The 20,350-nt window shown below is 39.7% G+C and overlaps 1 protein-coding gene across 2 annotated transcripts in view; it reads right to left on the reverse strand.

Moving 5' to 3' along the window:
• The window catches only part of ABHD5 (abhydrolase domain containing 5, lysophosphatidic acid acyltransferase), a 32,942-nt gene that overhangs the window by 6,658 nt on the left and 5,934 nt on the right, over positions 1-20,350 (reverse strand). The window contains exons 1-4 of one of the 2 annotated variants that reach the window (XM_054059932.1): positions 12,493-12,512; positions 7,029-7,114; positions 6,367-6,739; positions 3,242-3,396 (exon numbers count right to left, since the gene is read on the reverse strand). In XM_054059932.1, the coding sequence (XP_053915907.1) occupies positions 3,242-3,396; positions 6,367-6,739; positions 7,029-7,114; positions 12,493-12,497 (619 nt within the window). In that variant the 5' untranslated portion in view covers positions 12,498-12,512. Of the gene's footprint in view, positions 1-3,241; positions 3,397-6,366; positions 6,740-7,028; positions 7,115-12,492; positions 12,513-20,350 lie in introns of those variants that run through there. The other variant, XM_054059931.1, reaches the window with a different exon arrangement.

A 20,350-nucleotide genomic window follows, 5' to 3' on the forward strand; every position in this document is an offset into this window, starting at 1 on the left:
CTGCTGAATACATATTGGGAATGTCTGAGAAGGGCCAGCGCGGTAACAGAAGAAACATACAAAAGGGATCGGCAAAAGGGCTAAGCAGAGTATCTTTTTGCTATCAGCTTAGTCTCACTTGATCCCAACACTTTCTCCTTGCTTTGATAGCACTGGGTGGGCCAAAAACATTCTGCCGTTCAGAGCCAGAACGCACTGTTGAAAGAGCTGGGCTGTTTTTCTTCCTTAGATATAGCTCTGTGCTCTCCTTTTACAGAACAGTCACCTCCTGAAGCTAGTTCATCTAACTAGTGTTTAGTTGAAAGAACAGAAGTCTATGCTGAAAAACAGGTGTAGAAGCCTTGACAGGTGTATAAGACACCTGTATAAAGTATGAGATTTAACGTAGGAATGCTATTGTCTCCATGCTCTCTGAACAGCCAAAGTAGAGAAACAGGTCCCTTCAGGTGCTAGTTCAGGCTTTCTAAAGCTAAGCTTCTATTGTGAATCACTTCTTTAGTGAAGAAGCCTCTTCTAGTTGGCCAGGCCAACCTTTGCCACTAGAGTGTAACCAAAGGCTACTTTAGGCTAAGAATATTATTCATCGCTGAAGAGATAGGCTCGCAGTTTACTGCTTGGGTTTACCAACTGAAAATGCTGTTGTTAATCTATGCAATTATGATGACGTCACTTTTTCCCCACCTGTCCCTGCCCAAAAGCTGGTACTATTTATGTGGACCTTGTCACAGTGATCTATGTTTTTCTAACCTTGAGATTAGACTATTGCAACACGCCCTTGAGTATGCTTTAAATGAGTTTGGAAAACTAACATAGTGCAAGAGAAAATAATTCCCTTTAGGAACAGCAATTTAAGTCCTGAAGTAATGAAGATTTTACAAACATTCTGCAATTTGTTGTTCTGCTTGTATTTGCTCTACAGAGAGTTCAATTGCTGGACTTTTTCTGTCTGTCATTTTTTTAAACACAAATGATACAACTGGCTTGGAATAAGAGTACCTGGAATAAAGAGATTAATTCTGTGTCTTCCCCTGCTAGCAGCACAGAGGCCACAGCATCCTCATTTCCAACAGGCAGAGGACTGAAAGTTCTCAAACTTAAGAATTCAATTTCTGTTTTGACAAGAAGTGTTCTGTCTGTGGGTTCAATCGTAAACCTGTTCTCCTTCCCTGGCAATTTACAGGGCAGAACGTAACAAGGAGTTAAGGAAACTTGGAACAAATTTATGAATGAAATGATGGTTCATTCTTGTAATGTTTACTGAAGACACTTCCAACTGCCTGGCTGATGTTTTTCTGCAGTGTGGATGGAAACGTTAAAAGAAAGAGTAACACTGAAGATGGCGAGTTCCACAAAAAGGGTGTTGATTACAGTGACATTACTGTTGCCCTGAGGAATTTTTAGCCATTCACCTCTAGGAATGAAATTCACAAATCCAACCTAAGCACTGAAACACCTATATTGTGAGTCTCCTCGGTGACTGTTGCACTTAAATGAAGGAAAGCATGCAAATCAACTGGAAACCACTCAAAGCAAAATACCTCTCTTGATGTCTTTCAGGATTAAGTATCTGCCTGTGGGTCTGATTAAATATCCATGTGATACCATCGTCATAGTCCAAAGGAGCTGGCTCATGTTTAAGTGCCTAACTCATACCTTTGAACAAGAGTAACTGGCTTTATAGTGAGGATCAGACAGCCACTCCTGCCCAGCAGCTTAGGTACATGTGCATGTTGAAGGAAACCCGGCCTCGGCCCAGTGCCTTCTTCAGACTGGGTTTGACGCCCACCTCACAGCACAGTGTTTAAACTCACCCTTCTCTAAGAACTACACTTCACCTGTCAAGAATTGCCCGTTAAGTTGATGATGGAAAACTATAACCTGTTGAGTGGGAAACAGATGGAAAAGTTTGAAATGCACTGCTCTCTACAGCAACCTGTAAGGGAGGCTAAGTTGGGGACACCTTGCCATGACATAGTCTCTTTCTGCAGCATGGCTTTGACTGCACTTCGCTGCTAAGGGAAGCAACTTCAGCTTTGAACTCTTCCACATGGATTCCTTCATGCATACATTTGTTATTGCACAAGAGGCATTAAATCAGTGCTTATGGCTCCATATGCCTCAGGTTGTTCTGTTAATCGAGTTAGCACTTGACATAAAAAATGTTTGTGCAAAACATGCTGCTTGTCTGAAGAGCTAATTTTGTCACACTCCCCAAAATGATCAAATAGATCAGCATATTAAAAATATATATATATTCTATAGAAAAAGATTTAGGAAACAGATGTGGTTTAAATGTAAACAAAGCCTAGAAATGTCACAAGTGAATCATAGAATGATAGAATAGTTTGAGTTGGAAGGGACCTTAAAGATTATCTAGTTCCAACCCCCCTGCCACTAGACTTATCTTCAGACTAAATAGTAAAAATGATGAAAAGGTCACTCAAGTTTAAGTTGTGAGAGGCCCAAAGGATACCTTTTTCCAAGCCCCTCTAGCAGATATTCCTGTAGAACTGAGTGTAATTGACAGATAACCTCTTTTCCCTCTAGAAGAAATATATATGATGAATTCAAGATTTGATCACACCCTTCTCCCCACTCTCCACATAAACAAAAACCATATTATTTTTGGTCATTCCTACCTAATTTTAGGGTATATAGAGTTCATCTAACATCTCATCAGTGCTGTTGAAGAAATGAAGAACTATGAAGGACAGACTGTCACTGTAATGTAAGACACAAATGAGACCCACAAAACAGAGTAATAACAAAATGGCTAATGGGAAGAACCCAGTTTCAATTTAACTTCTCTAAACTCAGGCCAAAGACAAATGAGTTTATGAGAGTCTGTCTTCTAATGTTTACCAAATTAGGTAATCCTGTTTGTCCAGGAAGGAAAACGAAATGGAATGTGACAGGAGGCAACAACAAAAAACCCTTTTCACATTCATGTCTCTTTGTCAGGCTTCCCTACAGATGTCCACACAGTCTGACTCACTATAACTGTATCCTACAATAACATAGAGTAGTTTACTATAAACTATCATACTAGTATTTCTAATAGAAAGAGCTTGCCCTCTTGTCCTAAAGAGTCCATCTTTCACCAACCCCTCCCACTTTCTCCTCCAGCTCTTTTCTCTGTGGGTGACATGGGCTTGCAACAAAGCTTATCTTAATGGGGCATCTGCCCCATGTTTATGTGCAACGAAAACAGAAACCATATTTAAAAACAGCTAAAACTCACCAAAGGGTCCTGCTATCCTCAGTCCAGCTAATGGATTAAATGGACTCAATATAGCTCCTAGCGCTTTGATCCAGATTGGAATTGGTCTTTCATGATCAGCATTGTCAGGCCTCTCTGGAAAACCCCATGGCTCCACTAAGATAAGATGTTTGACCCTGTTGGCAAAAAAGGTTCAGAGGTTTAGAGTACATGAACTTTTCTTTGACTGAGTATGACAGAAATGTGCTATCTGTGGACTATGCAACCTGTTTCAGTCATTTATATCATAGTGCCTTATCACCTAGTTTCTTATTCATCAATCGGTTTGCTTTCAATTGCTAATTAGAAAGAGAATAAATTGCAATTAATCACACATATGAACACCAGAAACTTGGAAGCTCATGTCACAAAGAGAAACACAGTATTCAATAGATACCCACTGTCACACACACTTGAGAAAAAAGGCCAGTCTTGTTCCTGTTTCTAAAAATAGCCTAGTCTATATGCTCAGTCAATACTATTTGAAGGAGCAGTATTCTCTCAATACTATTTGAGAGAAACAAAGATAACTGCAACTGTTTCACTTAAGTAAACTTGCTATGAGACTTTCCTTTCCAAGCCATCCCAAATCTCTGTTCTAAGAAGAGAGAGAAAATTTACCTGAAAAATCAAGTTACCAGAGTAAAATTTAAACTGAGAGAGGCAGAGCAAAATTAACAGATGTTTTCTAAAGTTACTGGTTTTAGGGCACGAAAGAAACATCAGGGAGACAGTTTATAAAATTATTACTCAAAAGAATCTCAGTAAAGAGAGTTCAACAGGAGTCTCTAGCACATGCAACTATCAATCACCTCATCCTGCAAGTCCCCTTCACGCAAAAAATCAATTTCTTCTTGGTAGACTGGAACCGTCCATTTCTGTTTAATTACATAAAAATACCTACTCTAAATGTCCTACATGTTGCCAATTCCTGAAAAAGTGACTCTTAACTAAAGCTTTGCATATTTAAGGTGATTTGCCATGCAAGTCTCATCATCTTTACTTTCTTCTTCACAACTTCCTTCTCTTTCAAAGATTAGCTATTTAACACAGAAAAATTCTTAGTGCCTAAAATGATGTCAGAAGTGATTCCAACGGCTATTTCTGGACTATAATCAGTTGGGAAACCAAAAATCTGTACTTGAAATAAGGAGTTGAAAAGGATTAAGCTCACAAAGATGCTTCTTGGCTGTCAGCTCAGCCGTGAGCGCATTTGCACACAGAGGCAAACACCAGCGGTAAGGGAGGACTGGGTAGCATTTAACTACACAAACCAAGAAGGAGAGATTAGAGGCTAAGAAGTGCGAGCAATGAGGAGCCGTTCAGGACAGCCACACATTCTGTGCACAAACTATGGCTTTCAACATAACACAGCAAACACATGAATAAAAATATAGTAAGCCTCTTTTCATGTTTCCTTTCTTAATACTTTCCTTCCTATTTGGCTTTTTGGTAATCAAGCCTAAAAGATAACCCAGGATAATGGGAAGTTGACCAAGAATCATTCCAAAAGTAGTACTCCTGAAGCTGCAGTATTTGAAAATCATGACCCAACACCACTTGGGAATATTCTAAATGGGAGTTTTTTGGATTCATAACCTCAGCTGTCCCATGAACAACTTCAGCACACTGTAGTAAATTAATGGATCATCTAAGCTTGGAGAAACAGATTTACTTTCCTAACAATGAGTATCCAGAAGCCCTTAAGCCTCTAACGCATTGTTAGATAATCTGGCTGAAAGCTGTGCTATATTTATCACTTGATTCAATGCTGTCTTAAGATCCTATCAGTCAATTTGCTAATTTGATGGTGTTAGTTTAATTTCAGGGAAACACTAATAAAGTGAGAGCACAAACTAAAATACCTCTAAATTAATTAACTCCAACTTAATCATAGTGAAGCACGAAAACATAAAGTGTCACTCTTGATACTAGTCAGCAGGGGGCAGTAATAATATCCCGCAAGGATGGGATATAGTGCCATTTACACATACTTCAGAAAAAGGAGTAAGAAACTTCTAAGTGATCCCTTTAAGAAACTACCTAAGTTAGCTACAAGTTGCTTTATGCCTCAAAAGATAAAAGGTTTATATCCCTACAGCAGAGGATTGCATTTCTTCACTGCAATTCTGGATTTAGACACGTCTACTTCCACACATCATTGCCAGCTGTTGTTTACTTGGAAAGAGAGAGGTAAAGTGTTCTAGGAAAAAAATATGTATGAATTTATTTCAAGATCTCCAAAAGAGAGAAAAAAAAATGTATATGGTATAAATTGATGTGAACATAAAAGAATAAAATATTTTGTGTAATACAGAATCTGCTATATGATGTGGAAAGCTAAACTTATATTCATAGTTTTTCACAGGGGTCCACTACGTGTATATAAAAAAAGCACTGTCCTTTTTTTGATATAGAATGACCTCAGCTGGTGGGAATCTAGCTCTCCAGGGACTATATAACCAGACTGTATAAAAAAAGAGATAAATTATTCTTAAGGGAAAAAATGGATCAGCCGTTGACCACAATGTTGTACAAAATCCTCTGATGAAGACAAATTACAAGACTGCGGCAGCCGAGCTGTTTTACAAAGAATATGAAGTGGCATACAGATAATATAAATTAAGAAGTCACTAAAATAATTTTTACATCGTGCTAGCACTAGGCCAACTGCTAGCATATAGGCATAAATTACCTACAGTAACTGTATTCAAAAGTTTCAGTGCTATCCATAATATTGGGAGGTCTAACAGAAACAGGCCTGTTTTCCCTTCACAAACCTGTCTTTGATCAGAGATGCTACTAAATATTCACCCATAAATATGATCTTTGCAATTTAACCTTATAATATGGCAAGGGGGGTACCGAATAAAACCAAAGAGGTACTGAAAAGTACACAGAAAAGCATGTTTGTCATATCTACTTATTTCTATTCACCTGGAAAGAAACCATACAATTAATACTTTGGGCTTAAAATTCAGTATCAAGTTTCTTTAAATCAGCACTGTCATTTACTTAAAAATTATCTATACAGCACCTGTTAAAATAAAATATCTGTAAAAATCACTAGTCAAATACAGAAAATTAATTCCTTCATTTTCACATACCTTGATGGGTATTTTAATGAGTAAGCAGCAGCCAGGAATCCACCTAGGTTGTGTCCAAGTAAAATCATTTTTTCTAACCCCACCTCCTTCCTCCATTCTTCTATGGATTCCACAAACTGGTTTTCTGCTTCCCGAGCATCAGTGTCAAAGTGTGGTCTACTGCTACGTCCAAATCCCAAGAGGTCGAAAGCATGAATGGTCCTGTTCTCACAGAGGTCTTCAAAATTGAGAGCCCACAGTCCAACACCTCCTCCAAACCCATGCAGAAGAACGAGTGGAGTTTTATGTGAAAGGTCCGGAGAGAAAGTCAGTGTCCATATTTTATTTCCTTTAGATATATACACATATCGTTTATTGTATGTGCTTGTAATACCTGAAGAAAGAGTGGGGAAAAAATGACGTTGCTAGACATGTCTGATAAAATATGAAGTACATTCTAAGGAAACAACTGTTTTAAATAGGAGCTCCCTCTCAAAGCAGAAAGCCTACAATCAAATATCTAAATAAGGGAAAAATGGAAATCTAATTCTGAACCTGTTTATTAAATCTCAGTCTAAAAGACATATTTTAAAACTTCTCTGATTCTATAAATTTAGTACAAATTTATAGAAAATCTACTTATATATATATATAAGAATCTTATTAAAAAACCAAAGACTTACATTTCAGCATTTTGTCCTCAGCCTCCTTAAGGTGTAGCAGTGATGTGGGACACCAGGCAGGAAGCCAACTGAATAACCATCCTAACCTACAACACCAATACAGAATAAGAAATTCTTGAACAAGACGGCATTTTTTTTCCCCCATCTGATGCTTTGAAGACATTTATTTTGCTCCTTTTCATAAAAAGACCCATGTATATTACATGTCGTGCGGGAGAGGAGTGCCTAGTGGGAGGGAGTTCACTTCCTCCCGACTTGTCATGATCAGGGGCGTTCTTCAAACAGTGCGATGTTTCTCCACTGTGTGTTCCTTATCAGAGTGTACCGATCTACCTCTGTCAGAGCAGGCTGCTTCTGAGAATCAGGAGACATCAGCCCTCAGCTGACCCCACAAACTGGCAGAATACATAATAGAATCACTGGGTTTCTAGCGTCCTCTCAAGTTCCCTTCCTTGGAAGCCTGCCTGCACACACGTTACCCGGCATGAACCTATTGCTAAAAATGCAATCCACCACATGCTCGCGAGCCTAATCTGAATGGATTCACACACTAGATAAAATCTGGAAGTGAAAAATAAGCAGGTTTATTCTAGCAAAGCAGAAACCTAGAGCCTTTGTTACCAACCCAGAAACAAAGTCCCAGAGGAAAACAAAACAGCGGAGAGAAACAAGCAGCGATTTCAATTCCCCCAACAGGAGCTGCTTTTCCAGCTGCCAGTTACTATCTTGGTAGCACCGGCTTGACCAGAGAGCAGGGAGAATGACTCAGCGAGCAGCACTGCCTCACAGTGCTTCAAAGGACACAGCAATGGGTGCAGCTCCTCCTGGCTGCTAATTTATCCCTTGTTTTTTAAGATGGAATCCTCTCTTTCGCCTGCTTGTGAAGTGTCCCAGGCCATAGGGTTTGAAGTGTGCTACTGCAGGACTCCAGTCGTCACAGGGATGAGGATAAGGTCATTAAATTCACAATCAACTTGATTTCTTGAGCACTTTTGTCTTACACTGAACTGATTTCCAGGTAGTTACAGTATTTTTGGGACTGAATACTGCGAGTAGTAGTTGTACAACAATAAAGTTAAAAGACTGTGACGTTACTATTGTCTTATTTTTCAGTGCACCTATAGGATTTATAATAAATTACAGATTGGGCCTCCCAGGTTCTTTATCTGAAGGACCTTCTCCCCACCTTCTTAAGGCTATTCCAGCTGCACACTACTTAAGTTTACGATACAACATGGAAGGTTCTCTGGCGAACCACAACGCAATCGCAAGCAGCACTGTTGAGATTCATAGAAACATACTAAGGGATATCAAGAAAAAAAAAGCAAACCCAAACCATGCTTGATCAAAATGGATTAATCACCCAGTCACCCATGCCCACTGCTATTCAGTATTATTTACTCCTCTGAGAAACACACTGAGGTCTGGCTGTGCTGTAAATCACCTTCCCAAACCACCAGACCCTTGGAATCATTACAATGGTGTATTGAAGGACTGGGAAGGGATGGCTGTAGGTCCTTCCAGGCCATGTCCTCATGCAATCTAGGAACTGAAGGAACTCAACATCTTACAGGAATGGGCATCCAAGTGTTTTACTTCGATATTAATCTACACATTTACTTAAAAGTAAGACTTTTAAGAGGTTAAAGCTGGCCCCAGCCAAAAGTAATTTAACCAGGAAATAACTGTGAAATCTGAGTTTAGCAATAACACAAATCGTGTCCAATGTTATGAATTACTCTGGTAAATCATTAAACCATAGCTATATCACCACCATTCTCAGCCAAACTTTCTGCTAGTTATATGCTCAACTAGGCATTTTCATTCATAACTCCTAGGTCAGAAGTGTAAAACCCAGCCACTATTTCCACCAAGCCAAAACTACATGAATCATAGAATGTTTGAATCGGAAGGGACCTTAAAGATCACGTAGTTCCAACCCCCATCTGAAAATCTTCTTCTTGGCAAAATCACTGATTTAGCACAGAAGCTTCTTTAAATAATTTCTCTTTTTTTTTAACAGAAACATATAGCTGCAACATGTCATGATGAAAACAGCACAGAAATATGACCACAATGACAAAAAAAAAAAAAAAAAAAAAAAAGAAATCTACAGTTCACAGTCCCAGAATTTCATTTCCCAGCCTTAGGGAGACACCTGGGTACTCAGGAAAAAATATTTAGGAAATTGTATCAGCATGAGAAAGCTGTAGTACAGATGTCTACTCCTTCTTTTGTTAGTTACCAGTACTGTTTATAAATACTGAGATTGTGATTCAGAAGAGACCTCACATACACATAGTTTAACAACAGAGTCAGAAAGCTGAAACACTTAAAATAAAAATGTTTGCAAGTCATTGTGTACTTCCTGAACTAAAACAGCAAACAAAGAAGGCTCCCTGTAAAAAAAAAAAAAGGGCTTACTTTCTAGAAAAGTTATTTTAGAAGAAAAAATATTTAGTTATCTATATTCAAGATTTAATCCTCTGTTTTTCCCTGCCTCCTTCCAAAAAATTACCATATAGCTAGGCATTTTGCATATGTGGAGAACAATAACCTATTTAGTCTATTTGAATTCTTTCTCTGATATCTTTGGAAGACTAGAGTGTGGCTGTGTCATTTCTTCTGCTCACCTGTTCTGAATATGTCTTCTAAATGAAAACAAGGTCAGCTGCTTACATGGCCTAATATTTTTATTTCTGATAATACAGCGATATAAGTTAAAAGAGATATGCGATGTCAAAAAAACAGACTTCTCAAGGTAGTGTGCTCACCAGCAATGGAGTTCATATAGGAAAGAAAACTAAAGAATTCAGTAGTAGTTTCACATTGTAAGTGAGCTACCCACAAGTAGAATGACAGAATCATCAGGTTGGAAAAGACCTTTGAGATCATTGAGACCAACCATACCCATCTGCCACTAAACCATATCCCTAAATACCTCATCTACTCAACTTTTGAACACTTGCAGGGATGATGACTCAACCACCTCCCTGGGCAGCCTGTGCCAGTGCTTGATGAACCTTTTGTTGAAAGATTTTTTTCCTAATGTCCAATCTGAACGTCCCCTGGTGCAGCTTGAGGCCATTCCCTCTTGTCCTATTGCCTGTGACTTGGGAGAAGAGACCAACACCCACCTCTCTGCAACCACCTTTCAGGTAGTTATAGAGAGCAATAATGTCTCCCCATAGCCTCCTCTTCTCCAGACTAAACAACTCCAGTTCCCTCAGCCGCTCCTCGTAAGACTTGTTCTCCAGCCCCTTTACCAGTTTTGTTGCCCTTTGGACACCCTCCAGAACCTCAATATCCTTCTTGTAGTAAGAAGTCCAGAACTGAACACAGTATTCAAGGTGCAGCCTCACCAATGCTGAGTACAGGGGCAGAATCACTTCCCTGGTCCTGATGGCCACAGTTTCTGATACAAGCCAAGATGTCATTGGCTTTCTTGACCACTTGGGCACACTGCTGGCTCATGTTCAGTCGGCTGTCAATCAACACCCTCAGGCCCTTCTCCTCCAGGCAGGTTTCAAGCCACTCTTCCCCAAGCCTGTAGCACTGCATAGGGTTGTTGTGTCCCAAGTGCAGGACTCTGCATTTGGCCTTGTTGAACCTCATACCGTTGGTCTCAGCCCATCATTCCAGCCCCTTCAGATGCCTTTGAAAAGCCTCCCTACCCTCCAGCAGATCAACACTTCCTCCCAGCTTAGAGTAATCTGCAAACTTGCCAAGGGTACATTCAATGCCTTCATCCATGTCATAAGAGGCAGACTCCACTCTGCTCTCATCACCCACAACTTCCCAGACACCATTTGCATCTTTCTTCTTACAGCAAGAAAAATCAACAGTGGAATCTTCTATTTTGAGGCATTTAGAAACCTATCTGGCTTAGCTGCTTGCTGTATCAAAAAGCATGAAAAAATCTGGCAACTGACAGCCCAAATTTCTATCATTTTTATACTGATTATACATATGGGTGTTACAGGTCAAATTACCAAGGCACCTAACTAGTGGAATTTAACCTGTATATTTGTTTGGGGCCATGCAGTAACATGAACCGACACGCACATCCATGCCAAATAAACAATAATTGCTAGGGCAGAGCATGCCATAAGATCATAGAATCATGAAGGCTGGGAAAGACCTCCAAGATTGTCCAGTTCAACCGTGAGCCCAGCACCACCATGGATGCTTCCTCACATCTCCTTATTGGAGTCAGTTACACAGCCACCTGAAAAAGTTTGGAGTCCCGGAGGCTGGTAAAATCAGAGGCCAGTGGGTGGGTGGCTGCTGACCTGCTGGGCATTCAAAGAAGTCATCCTCTCTGTCAACAAATCTCCACACTTCTTATAACATGTCTGGGGCAGGAGATCAGAAGGTAAGGGGAAGCCCCAGAAGACACCCACTGAACACCCTTAGATATGGAGAAAGTCAATGTGCTTACTGTGAGGCTAGAAGATTAGTGAGGCTATCAGTAGCCTATGCTGACAACCAAACACAGTAAAATATAATGAAAACAAAAGGGACACATAGGCACTGTCATATCACAAAGTGGAGCTGCAACCACCATGTGCATGGACCAAACCACCAGCCAGGACCTAACATGTTGGCTGGATGAAGCAAGCATCCTCTTTCCTTGGGTCCAAGCATAAAAAAAAAATTAAATAGATGATTAAGTAAAATAAGTATTTAAAAATAAATAATGACTACTATTTTTAGACATCTAAGAAGTAAAGAATATTGTGCAAAGCATAACTAAGGCTAATACTGCTTTTCCTTAGATGCCTGAATGTTAATTTGAGCTCAGAACTTGCTGTCACAGCGCAGCTTAAATTGCTCAAGGGTGACTTTCAAAAGATCTGAGAATCAAATAGCGGCAGACACATAGTGAACCTGACCCACCCATCCACCTCCACTAATTAGGTCAAATTGAATGAAGAAGCTGGCAAATAGGTACCTCAGCTACTGCTGTTCTGCCAGCCTGATTAATCCTATTTAGCTCAGAGAGAATTCATTACATGCAAGACAACTGATGGATCTGTGGCCAGTTACAAACTTGATATACTCCACAAAAAGCTCTTGAAAACATCATTTGTAATGCTGAGGTGCACTCAAACAGCTGAATTTATGGCTTGTATTGGGGATTTAAAGAATGATGCTCTACTATAAAAAGATGCTTAATGAATGTTCAGCAGAAGTTGCTTATACCTCTATTTAGGAGACATAAATGTACAGACATGTAGCTCACTCTCTCACTTTTCAAACTTACAACTTACTTACATTAGAGTTATATGAATGCATGGCTTACAAGTACTAAGCTCAAAATCATCCAATGGAGGTGATTTTCCCATGTACACCACCATTCTGGAGCTAGCTGTAACCACCTCTGCAAAGCCTGTGTAGCCGAAAAGCAGGATAAAAACCTGTAAGCAACAGAATCACAGTAAATGAAAGCAACACCACTCACCACATGATGATTTGTCAAAACTTGCTGACCCACCAAGACAGGAAAAGCAGAAATCTTTCTACAATACTGAATATAAAAATCAGCTTTTCACTAAGAATTTTGATGCCAGTAAGGTAACCAAAACTCTCAATATAGACCAAGAAACGGATGCTTTAACGTGCATCAGTGACAGAAGTGTGGACAGTAAACTTTCCTGTCATGAAGACTACTTGGGCTTAAAAATTATATCAACAGGGAAGCCAGAGCTCAGGGAATATGACAATTGCACAATAACTCACAAGCAAAGATTACAGGAATGTAACTGAATGCACAAGCAACAAGAGTTGTTGCCTGGTTTTGTCTTGCTTCCAGCAAATGAAGGTATTTCATATTTTTAATTTAATTAGTGAAAAGCATGTTGTAAACTACCAAGGTTTTAGTGAGGGAACAAGCTCAAAAGCTTTAAAGCTGAAACAGAGTGAACTCATTGTTAAACCATTTCAAGCTTTACCCTTTACCCTTAAATCTTACTAGAATCAAGCTGATCATTCAAAAACCTTACCCTTTCCTCTCCTGACTCTCAGAACTAATTCCAGCTATTTATAAAGAAGGAAATAAACTCAAATGAATGCAAAGAATTTGTTGTACTCTTTCTGCTCAGCACCGAGAGGAATGGCATTGTGATTTTCAGGGCCATGTAGCCAGTGTGGCGGTTATGAACACCCAGCAATCTGAGCTAGCCCCAAATTAAGAGAACCTTGCTCCATAGGAAAAAAACAAGGGCAAGTTAATGGAATAACAGCTCAGACTCTCCCACCCTGTTTCCACGGATTTTTGAAGTACTGTGCTAGCAAAGGAATTAATAAATGTTGAAATCTTAACATGATAAGCATCATAAGGTTTACTCTTCTAAAGTCTCACGTAACCTCGTCACATAAAAGCACTTCAGCATTGTACTTCAATGAAACTAGTCATATATTTAAGTGTTCTGGTGAATTGAGGTTCATGCGCTCAGCATTTTACCACAACAAACCTTAAATACTTAAATATCATCATTGATCCATAAGCAACACTCAAAACAGATCAAGAATTAAAAGAATGGAGCAACTCCCTGCCGGCAAAAGCAACTCGCTCAGCCCTTTCAATTGTTACAAAAATATTAAGAGTGGGTAAAACAGGAGGAGTGAAAAGGAGTATCAGGTATTCATAACAGGGCAAGAGATCAACATACAAAATTCAGGGCCAAGTGCCAATTTTAAGAGTAAAACCATTTTACTACAATGCTCTAAGAACACTCTACAGTTAACATAGGACTTTGTATGGATGGATACTTAAGTGAAACAACTAGAGGTACCCTTCTCACTATATTTTCTTTTTTTTTTTTTTTTTTTAAGAGAAACAGTAGAAATCTCTGTTTACTGAATGTTTTCTGCACTTTTATCAGCATCAGCAGTAGTCTACACAAAGCCTAAGAGGTAAATAGGTGGTGGTTTCTTCCACGTTACCACCACCAAGTTTCCAAAGCAAATACTATTTTTGGTAACTAAATTTCAAGCTTACAGTAATAACCTGAAACAATACAAAGCAAAAGAAACACTCAAGGATGACACAATCAAACAGGACTATGTGTGTCAAAATGTTAGAGAAAGATAGTTGTTTTACATCTGCCTAACTTATGTCCAAGACAGAGTTAAGCTATAATAAACTTTTCCTTTCAGATTTCATTAATTTAACAGCCTGCAACACCAGAATACTGAGTGCTGTTTACATGACTGATTAAGGCAAGAAGAAATGCTTCTTTACCAGCAACACTTTCTTTACAAAAAAGGTACTATTTAAGTAAAGAAAAATATTTTTCTTTTCAGCATTCACAACACCCAAGTTCCATTTTGGTCTCTATTTAGTCCCCGGAGAATTTCTCTTGAATGTATCTTGTTTAACAAATCACTGGCGAAAAAAATTACTTTGGAGAAAAATGCAATAAACCTATTCAAAACCAGTGTGTGAAAGAACAAGAGAATACGTTTCTAAATCTCCAGTAAACTGAAAAGTAAACTTGAGGACATACCCAAGCTGCAAGTATCTTCAACTCAAGAAAGTTTTAAAATTGCTATATGCTGGCACTGCGTATCTCTGAATCAAATTTGATAATATTTTTCTGTTTGGTAACACAACATTAGATGACTAACAGTGATAAGAAATTTAAAATGCCTAAGGTAGTACCTCTGGAATTAGATGTCACTTAATCATTGGAGATTCAATTTTATGAACATGTACTAGGTCTCCTGTGTGGTTTCAGACAAACCAGCAGTCTCTTTAGCATTTCAACAACAGCAACAGTTTAAAATCCAAGAAAATGCAACAGTCAAGCTTGGTACGAGTTTAAATCAGAAATCTTGATATCAGAGGGAAAGCTAAGGTGGAGACAGTTTTAATATAAATAAGTAAATAAAACAAATTCTTACAGACCAAGATAAATTCTCCTTCTGTTCAAAGAACAGAAGACTATAATAGTGAGATTTTATTAATTATAAAATGAAGTAAAAACTATAAAGCAAAGCCTATTAAATTGAAAATGCCAGAATGCATTACTGATTAGCATGAAAGAGGACTGAAATTTCCTAATTAAATTTGGAAAGTTTAGGGAATTAGAAAAATATCTCCATCATGTGAAAGCAGCATGCTCTGCATAAAACTGAGAACAAGAGGCGGCAAATAAATACATATTAGACTTAAACCCATGACAGAGTAATTGACTGCAGTAATATTCAGTGTTACTTTTAAGTCAGGAAGAGTCAAGTTTTAAAATGAGAAAGATAAAACACACAGAGAAGTCGGTGTGTTAGCCCCACTCTGAGAAGCACCCCATTCTGCGTTTTCATCCCTGCTGGTGTCAGTATGTGGTAAACCGGGGGATGTAATACCTGAATCTCAGGCCATCCTCACTGCCAGAAGATCGGATCAGATCTAAAAGCTTACTACTCCCTCCACCTTGTCAATTCAATCGTTCTGTGGCTCCTCTCTCTATTAGATCTGTGAAATTATTTAGCTTTAAAAGAAACTATGCTCTAAACCAGATAATTACAGAGCTACAGAGCAACCAAACAGCTGGACCAACAGACCTATGGGCTAACAAGGTGAACCAGTGAGGCAAGGTGGATGGCAAGCTTTGAAGTCAGAGCTGACACTGATGGACAGTAACATACAATCGTGACCTCGGTCAGTCTGGATTTAACTGAGTAGGGATGTCTCAGGAACCAGGCTTAGGATACGGTTTCATGAGAACTTTAAGAGCATTAAAAAATTTTAGGCGTCCTTGTTGTCCCTCATTCCTGTTCCCGAAGTGCAGCATGTTCTTTAGCACTTCAGTTTTCTGAGAGTAATGAACACAGTCAGAAGCATTCAAGCACACACTATCCATCTACAGTAACTGTTTCTACAAAGGGTGTATCCGGTGGCAGAGCTTCTGCATGGACAGTAAAAGTCAGATGGAGCAAACACAACCCCAATTCAAACATGGTATTCCTAGGACAAAAATTAGGCTCTGGCAGTTGCAGACAAACACCAAAGAAAAATACTCCACGTTCCACTTCATAATCATTGCATGAAAAGATCAAAAATGTTATAATCCTCAGGGAAAGACCTTGAGGAACATACCAGAGAGACAAGACACAGAAGCAGGGAGTAGGCATGTGGTATGGGAAGAAAAGACCTCAGTCCTTTAGCAAATGTCTGGTTACCATTTTCATGCAGTGACAAAAAAAATGTATGAAACAGGATGTGAACAGGTTAAAAAGGAAACAATATTTTTCCCTCAGATGACATTATACCCCTGCCTATAAAGTTCTGTTTAGATGAGCTTGGAGCCAAGATGCAATTAGATATTGTGAAACTCTTGGATATTTCATTAACACTAAAATAGAATGTTTTGAAAATATTTCTAGGAAATGCAATGTACATCAGCCCCATTCCAACAAAAAGCCTGTGATAGGTTATTTCAGAATATTGCTACATTAGGTCAGAGGTAAAAACAATGCATTCCTCATACTTACTGCATCTTGGAACTCTGTATTCAGAACATTCAACATCAGAATTAATGTAAAAATTCACAAGCAAATTTAATTACTGTCTCTGTTTATATTACTATCACATAAAAATTAACCTGAGAATGCAAATAATGAATGTGAATCCACAACCAATGAGCATTTTCTGGCTATTTTAGTTTAACTGAATTAATTTACAAACTAAGTTTGTTAGTTAAATTCGCTTGGGCAACCTGAGCATTCAGGCATTTTCCTCCCTCCTATACTGAACCTCAGCCATACGCATGCCCTACTATATACCTTACACCACTGTGGCTCGCTCCTCACTGCCTTCTCTGTCTCCCAGTACAGCCTTCCTTTTTTTTATCCCTATGTATCCTTTTTATGTTTATTGTCATTTCTTCCATCCCCTTTCTAGTGATATCCAAAGGTGTTAATTTCAGGGCATGTGCTTTTCAGTACAACATGAACGATGTTTACCCATGGAGGCCACCCAAGCCTGCAACCTGCAATGCTCATACTGCTTAAAAGTAACTGTGGAATCAAACTGTGGTTTGGGTTGGAAGGGACCTTCAAAGATCACCCAGTTCCAACATCCCTGCCATGGCCAGGGACACCTTCCGCTGGATCAGGTTGCTCAAAGCCTCATTCAACCTGGCCTTGAACGTCTTTAGAGATGGGACAGCCACAACTTCCCTGGGCAGCCTGTTCCAGTGCCTCACCACCCTCAGAGTAAAAAATTTCCTCCTAGTATCTCATCTAAATCTCCCCTCTTTCAGCTTAAACCCACTACCCCTTGTCCCATGACTGCACCTCCTGATAAAGAGACCCTCCCCAGCCTTCCTACAGGCACCCTTTAAGTACTGGAAGGCTGCTATAAGGTCTCCCTGGAGCCTTCTTTAGGTTAAACAAACCAAACTTTCTCAGCCTGTTCTCACAGGAGAGATGTTCCAGCCCTCTGATCACCTTCCTGGCCCTCCTCCGGACTCACTCTAACAGATCCATGTCCTTCCTGTGCTGAGGACTCCAGAACTGAATGCAGTACTCCAGGTGAGGTCTCAGGAGAGCAGAACAGAGGGGGAGAATCACCTCCCTTGACCTGCTGTTTGCACTTCTTTTGATGCAGCCCAGGATACGGTTGGCTTGCTGGCAAGCGCACTAATGGGTCATGTTGAGTTTCTCATCCACCAGCACGCCCAAGTCCTTGTTTTCAGGGCTTCTCTCAATCCATTCTCCACCCAGATTGTTTTTGTGCTTGGGATTGTCCCAATCCAGATTAGCACCCAACGCAAGAAACCATGAAGCATGTGTACAATAATGAAGAAACCACACATGTGGCCATACAGCTATTAATGATTCCTATTACTGTTCACTGCTATGTAGGTTCCAAATATACAAACAAGGGCAGTGTCCTACCGTCCTTCAAAACATCACCACCTCTTCTCCACAGTCACAAATACACTACACGGTGAAGAATTAAATAATTCTACTGAACTTTCACAAACACTGTTCCTCCCGAACTTAAAACACACACTCTAACATACAGGTATTGTCCCTTAAAAACTTTACAATCCATCACCTGCTAACAGTAACCAGTTAAGCAAGACCTCAGTATTTCCCTCCATCTCTACTAACGACTCGCTATTTTATATTTTGATTTAGAAGCTAACATCAAACACAATCTTCAGAAAAAAATGTATGAGCAACTACAGACCAGGTAGAAGAAATGCAGAGACAAAGAAGCAGATGCAGAGGAGAAGAAAGGGGGGAGCTGCACAGTCCCACCAAAACTACTCAGCCTTGTGACAGAGATCACGTGTGTAACACACAGGTTAGGTACCCCTGCGGACCTGCAACCCTCTTCCTCCTCTACATCAACCTCACATCTGATAGAACTTGGTGGGGCCACAGCCATTATGCATTTTTTACAAACAACACATTGCATATTCCATTAAGAACTTGTGAAGAAAAGCAAAATTAAAATAAAGAAAATTAAAATTTCCTCCCGGTGCCCTTCAGATGTTACAGAACTTCCCACTACTTTCATTTTACTCATCCACCTACTGATGTACTCCTGCTGCCCTTCATATAGTGTATAACCGCAACCTTGCGTAAATCTTATTTATCAGCCTCTTCATACCTACCATGACAGAAGCCTGCAGTTCAGACTGTCCCCGAGTTCCATCAAAGAGGACAACAAAATACACGTCACAGGCACCTCTCATAAATCTGCACCACTGCCAACCCATACTCCACCTCATCTATCTTTTGTTCATACCCTGTAGTGTATTATACCGAATTTAGATCACAACTTAAACAGGAGATGGATGTTTCCACTTTTCCATAAGAAGCCATGTAAGAGCACAGTCAAAAGACTATCTGAAGCACCTGATTATTTCCCTCAGCCCCAAACACGCCATACACAAACCCCACTCATGCTCGAATGTGAATACACACTGGAGATCGGTTGTTTCACTGTAGATAATTAGAATAACTTCTTCATTGTGTTCCTTTATCATAGCCATCTACAGTGATTAACAGTTACCTAGGTCAAATTTCGAGAACAAATATTCAATGTTTTGGGCTCCATAGCCTCATCTCTACTTCTTGAAAACCTAAGAAGCGCACAATCCTTTTAATAACAGACTGTTTTGTGTACATGCCTACACTAGAAATGCTTCAAATGTCAAGGAAGCATAAGTAGTCTTAAAAATAGGTAAGAATTTACATGGGTCTAAAAAGCCCAAACACCCCCTTATGGAAAGGTTAACAACATAACCAATAAGCCTTTAGTGTCAGTCTGAAACTTACTAAATGTAATCAAGGGAACAAAACAATCTACAATACCCTGCTAGCGCTACCCTACCCAATTTCAGTTTTTTCCTCATTACAATACCCTTCTCTTCCTCGCTTCAGTATGAGTGGACTTTCTCAACGGTAACAGGCACTCTTGCATCTTCTGTTACAGAACACATTTTTCCATGCCTGTGTTTTCCCCTCTTTTCTGTAGTCTCCTATGATCGTGAGTTTTGTATTACAACTCATTCAAAGCACCTTCCTCCCCTGCCATTCCTCACCATGTTTTTTTGGTGTCGCTTAAAATCATCCTCTTCTACCCTCTTAACCTTATTCCAGACTGACCTCATTCCCTTACACAGCTTCACTGACTCACAAATCTCTCTTCTCCACTGACCTCTCTTCTGCTGTTCAGCTTCTCATCTGGATCTTTCAGAGCCAATGCAAATACAGACACTCGCCTTTCCTCCCATTTCCTCTTCTCTCTGGCTGTCAATACAAATCATGCACAAAACCCTATCCTGAAAGAATATCAGAGTTGCAAGTGAATACTCAAAAGTTATGAAACATGAGAATCAAAGTCTCCTCAATAAGCAATCTTAAAACCCCACTATAACCAGAGGGAAAAGAAAAGATGTTTTAATAACTTATCAGTTGGGAAAGTTGTTCAGATTCTCCCATAAAAGTTCAGAAAAGTCAGGGCTCCTCCTGGCACTGACATTGTCCCCTTCAGAGAGGCAGATCTCAAACTGGTCTAGCAGGCTCTAAAAATGCTTAACATACTCATATGCACGCAACACCGGCTAAAGTTTGTCTTCCGCAGCGACCCATAGTCACCAACACTACTCCAACAACACAGCTACACCCTAATTTCCACTGGGGCTACAACCCCCTTCACTCACAGGCAGCCTAATCCTACTTTGACAGCTTTTGTAGTGGAGTCTTTGCTTGATGCGTGGAAAGGTTCCACTTGACCAACACAATTAGTAGCAGACTTTCTAATGTCACCTCTTTAACCTGCCTTACCCCCTGCCAGTAAC

This window comes from Cuculus canorus, chromosome 2 (assembly GCF_017976375.1).
Source record: "Cuculus canorus isolate bCucCan1 chromosome 2, bCucCan1.pri, whole genome shotgun sequence".
NCBI lineage: Eukaryota > Metazoa > Chordata > Aves > Cuculiformes > Cuculidae > Cuculus > Cuculus canorus.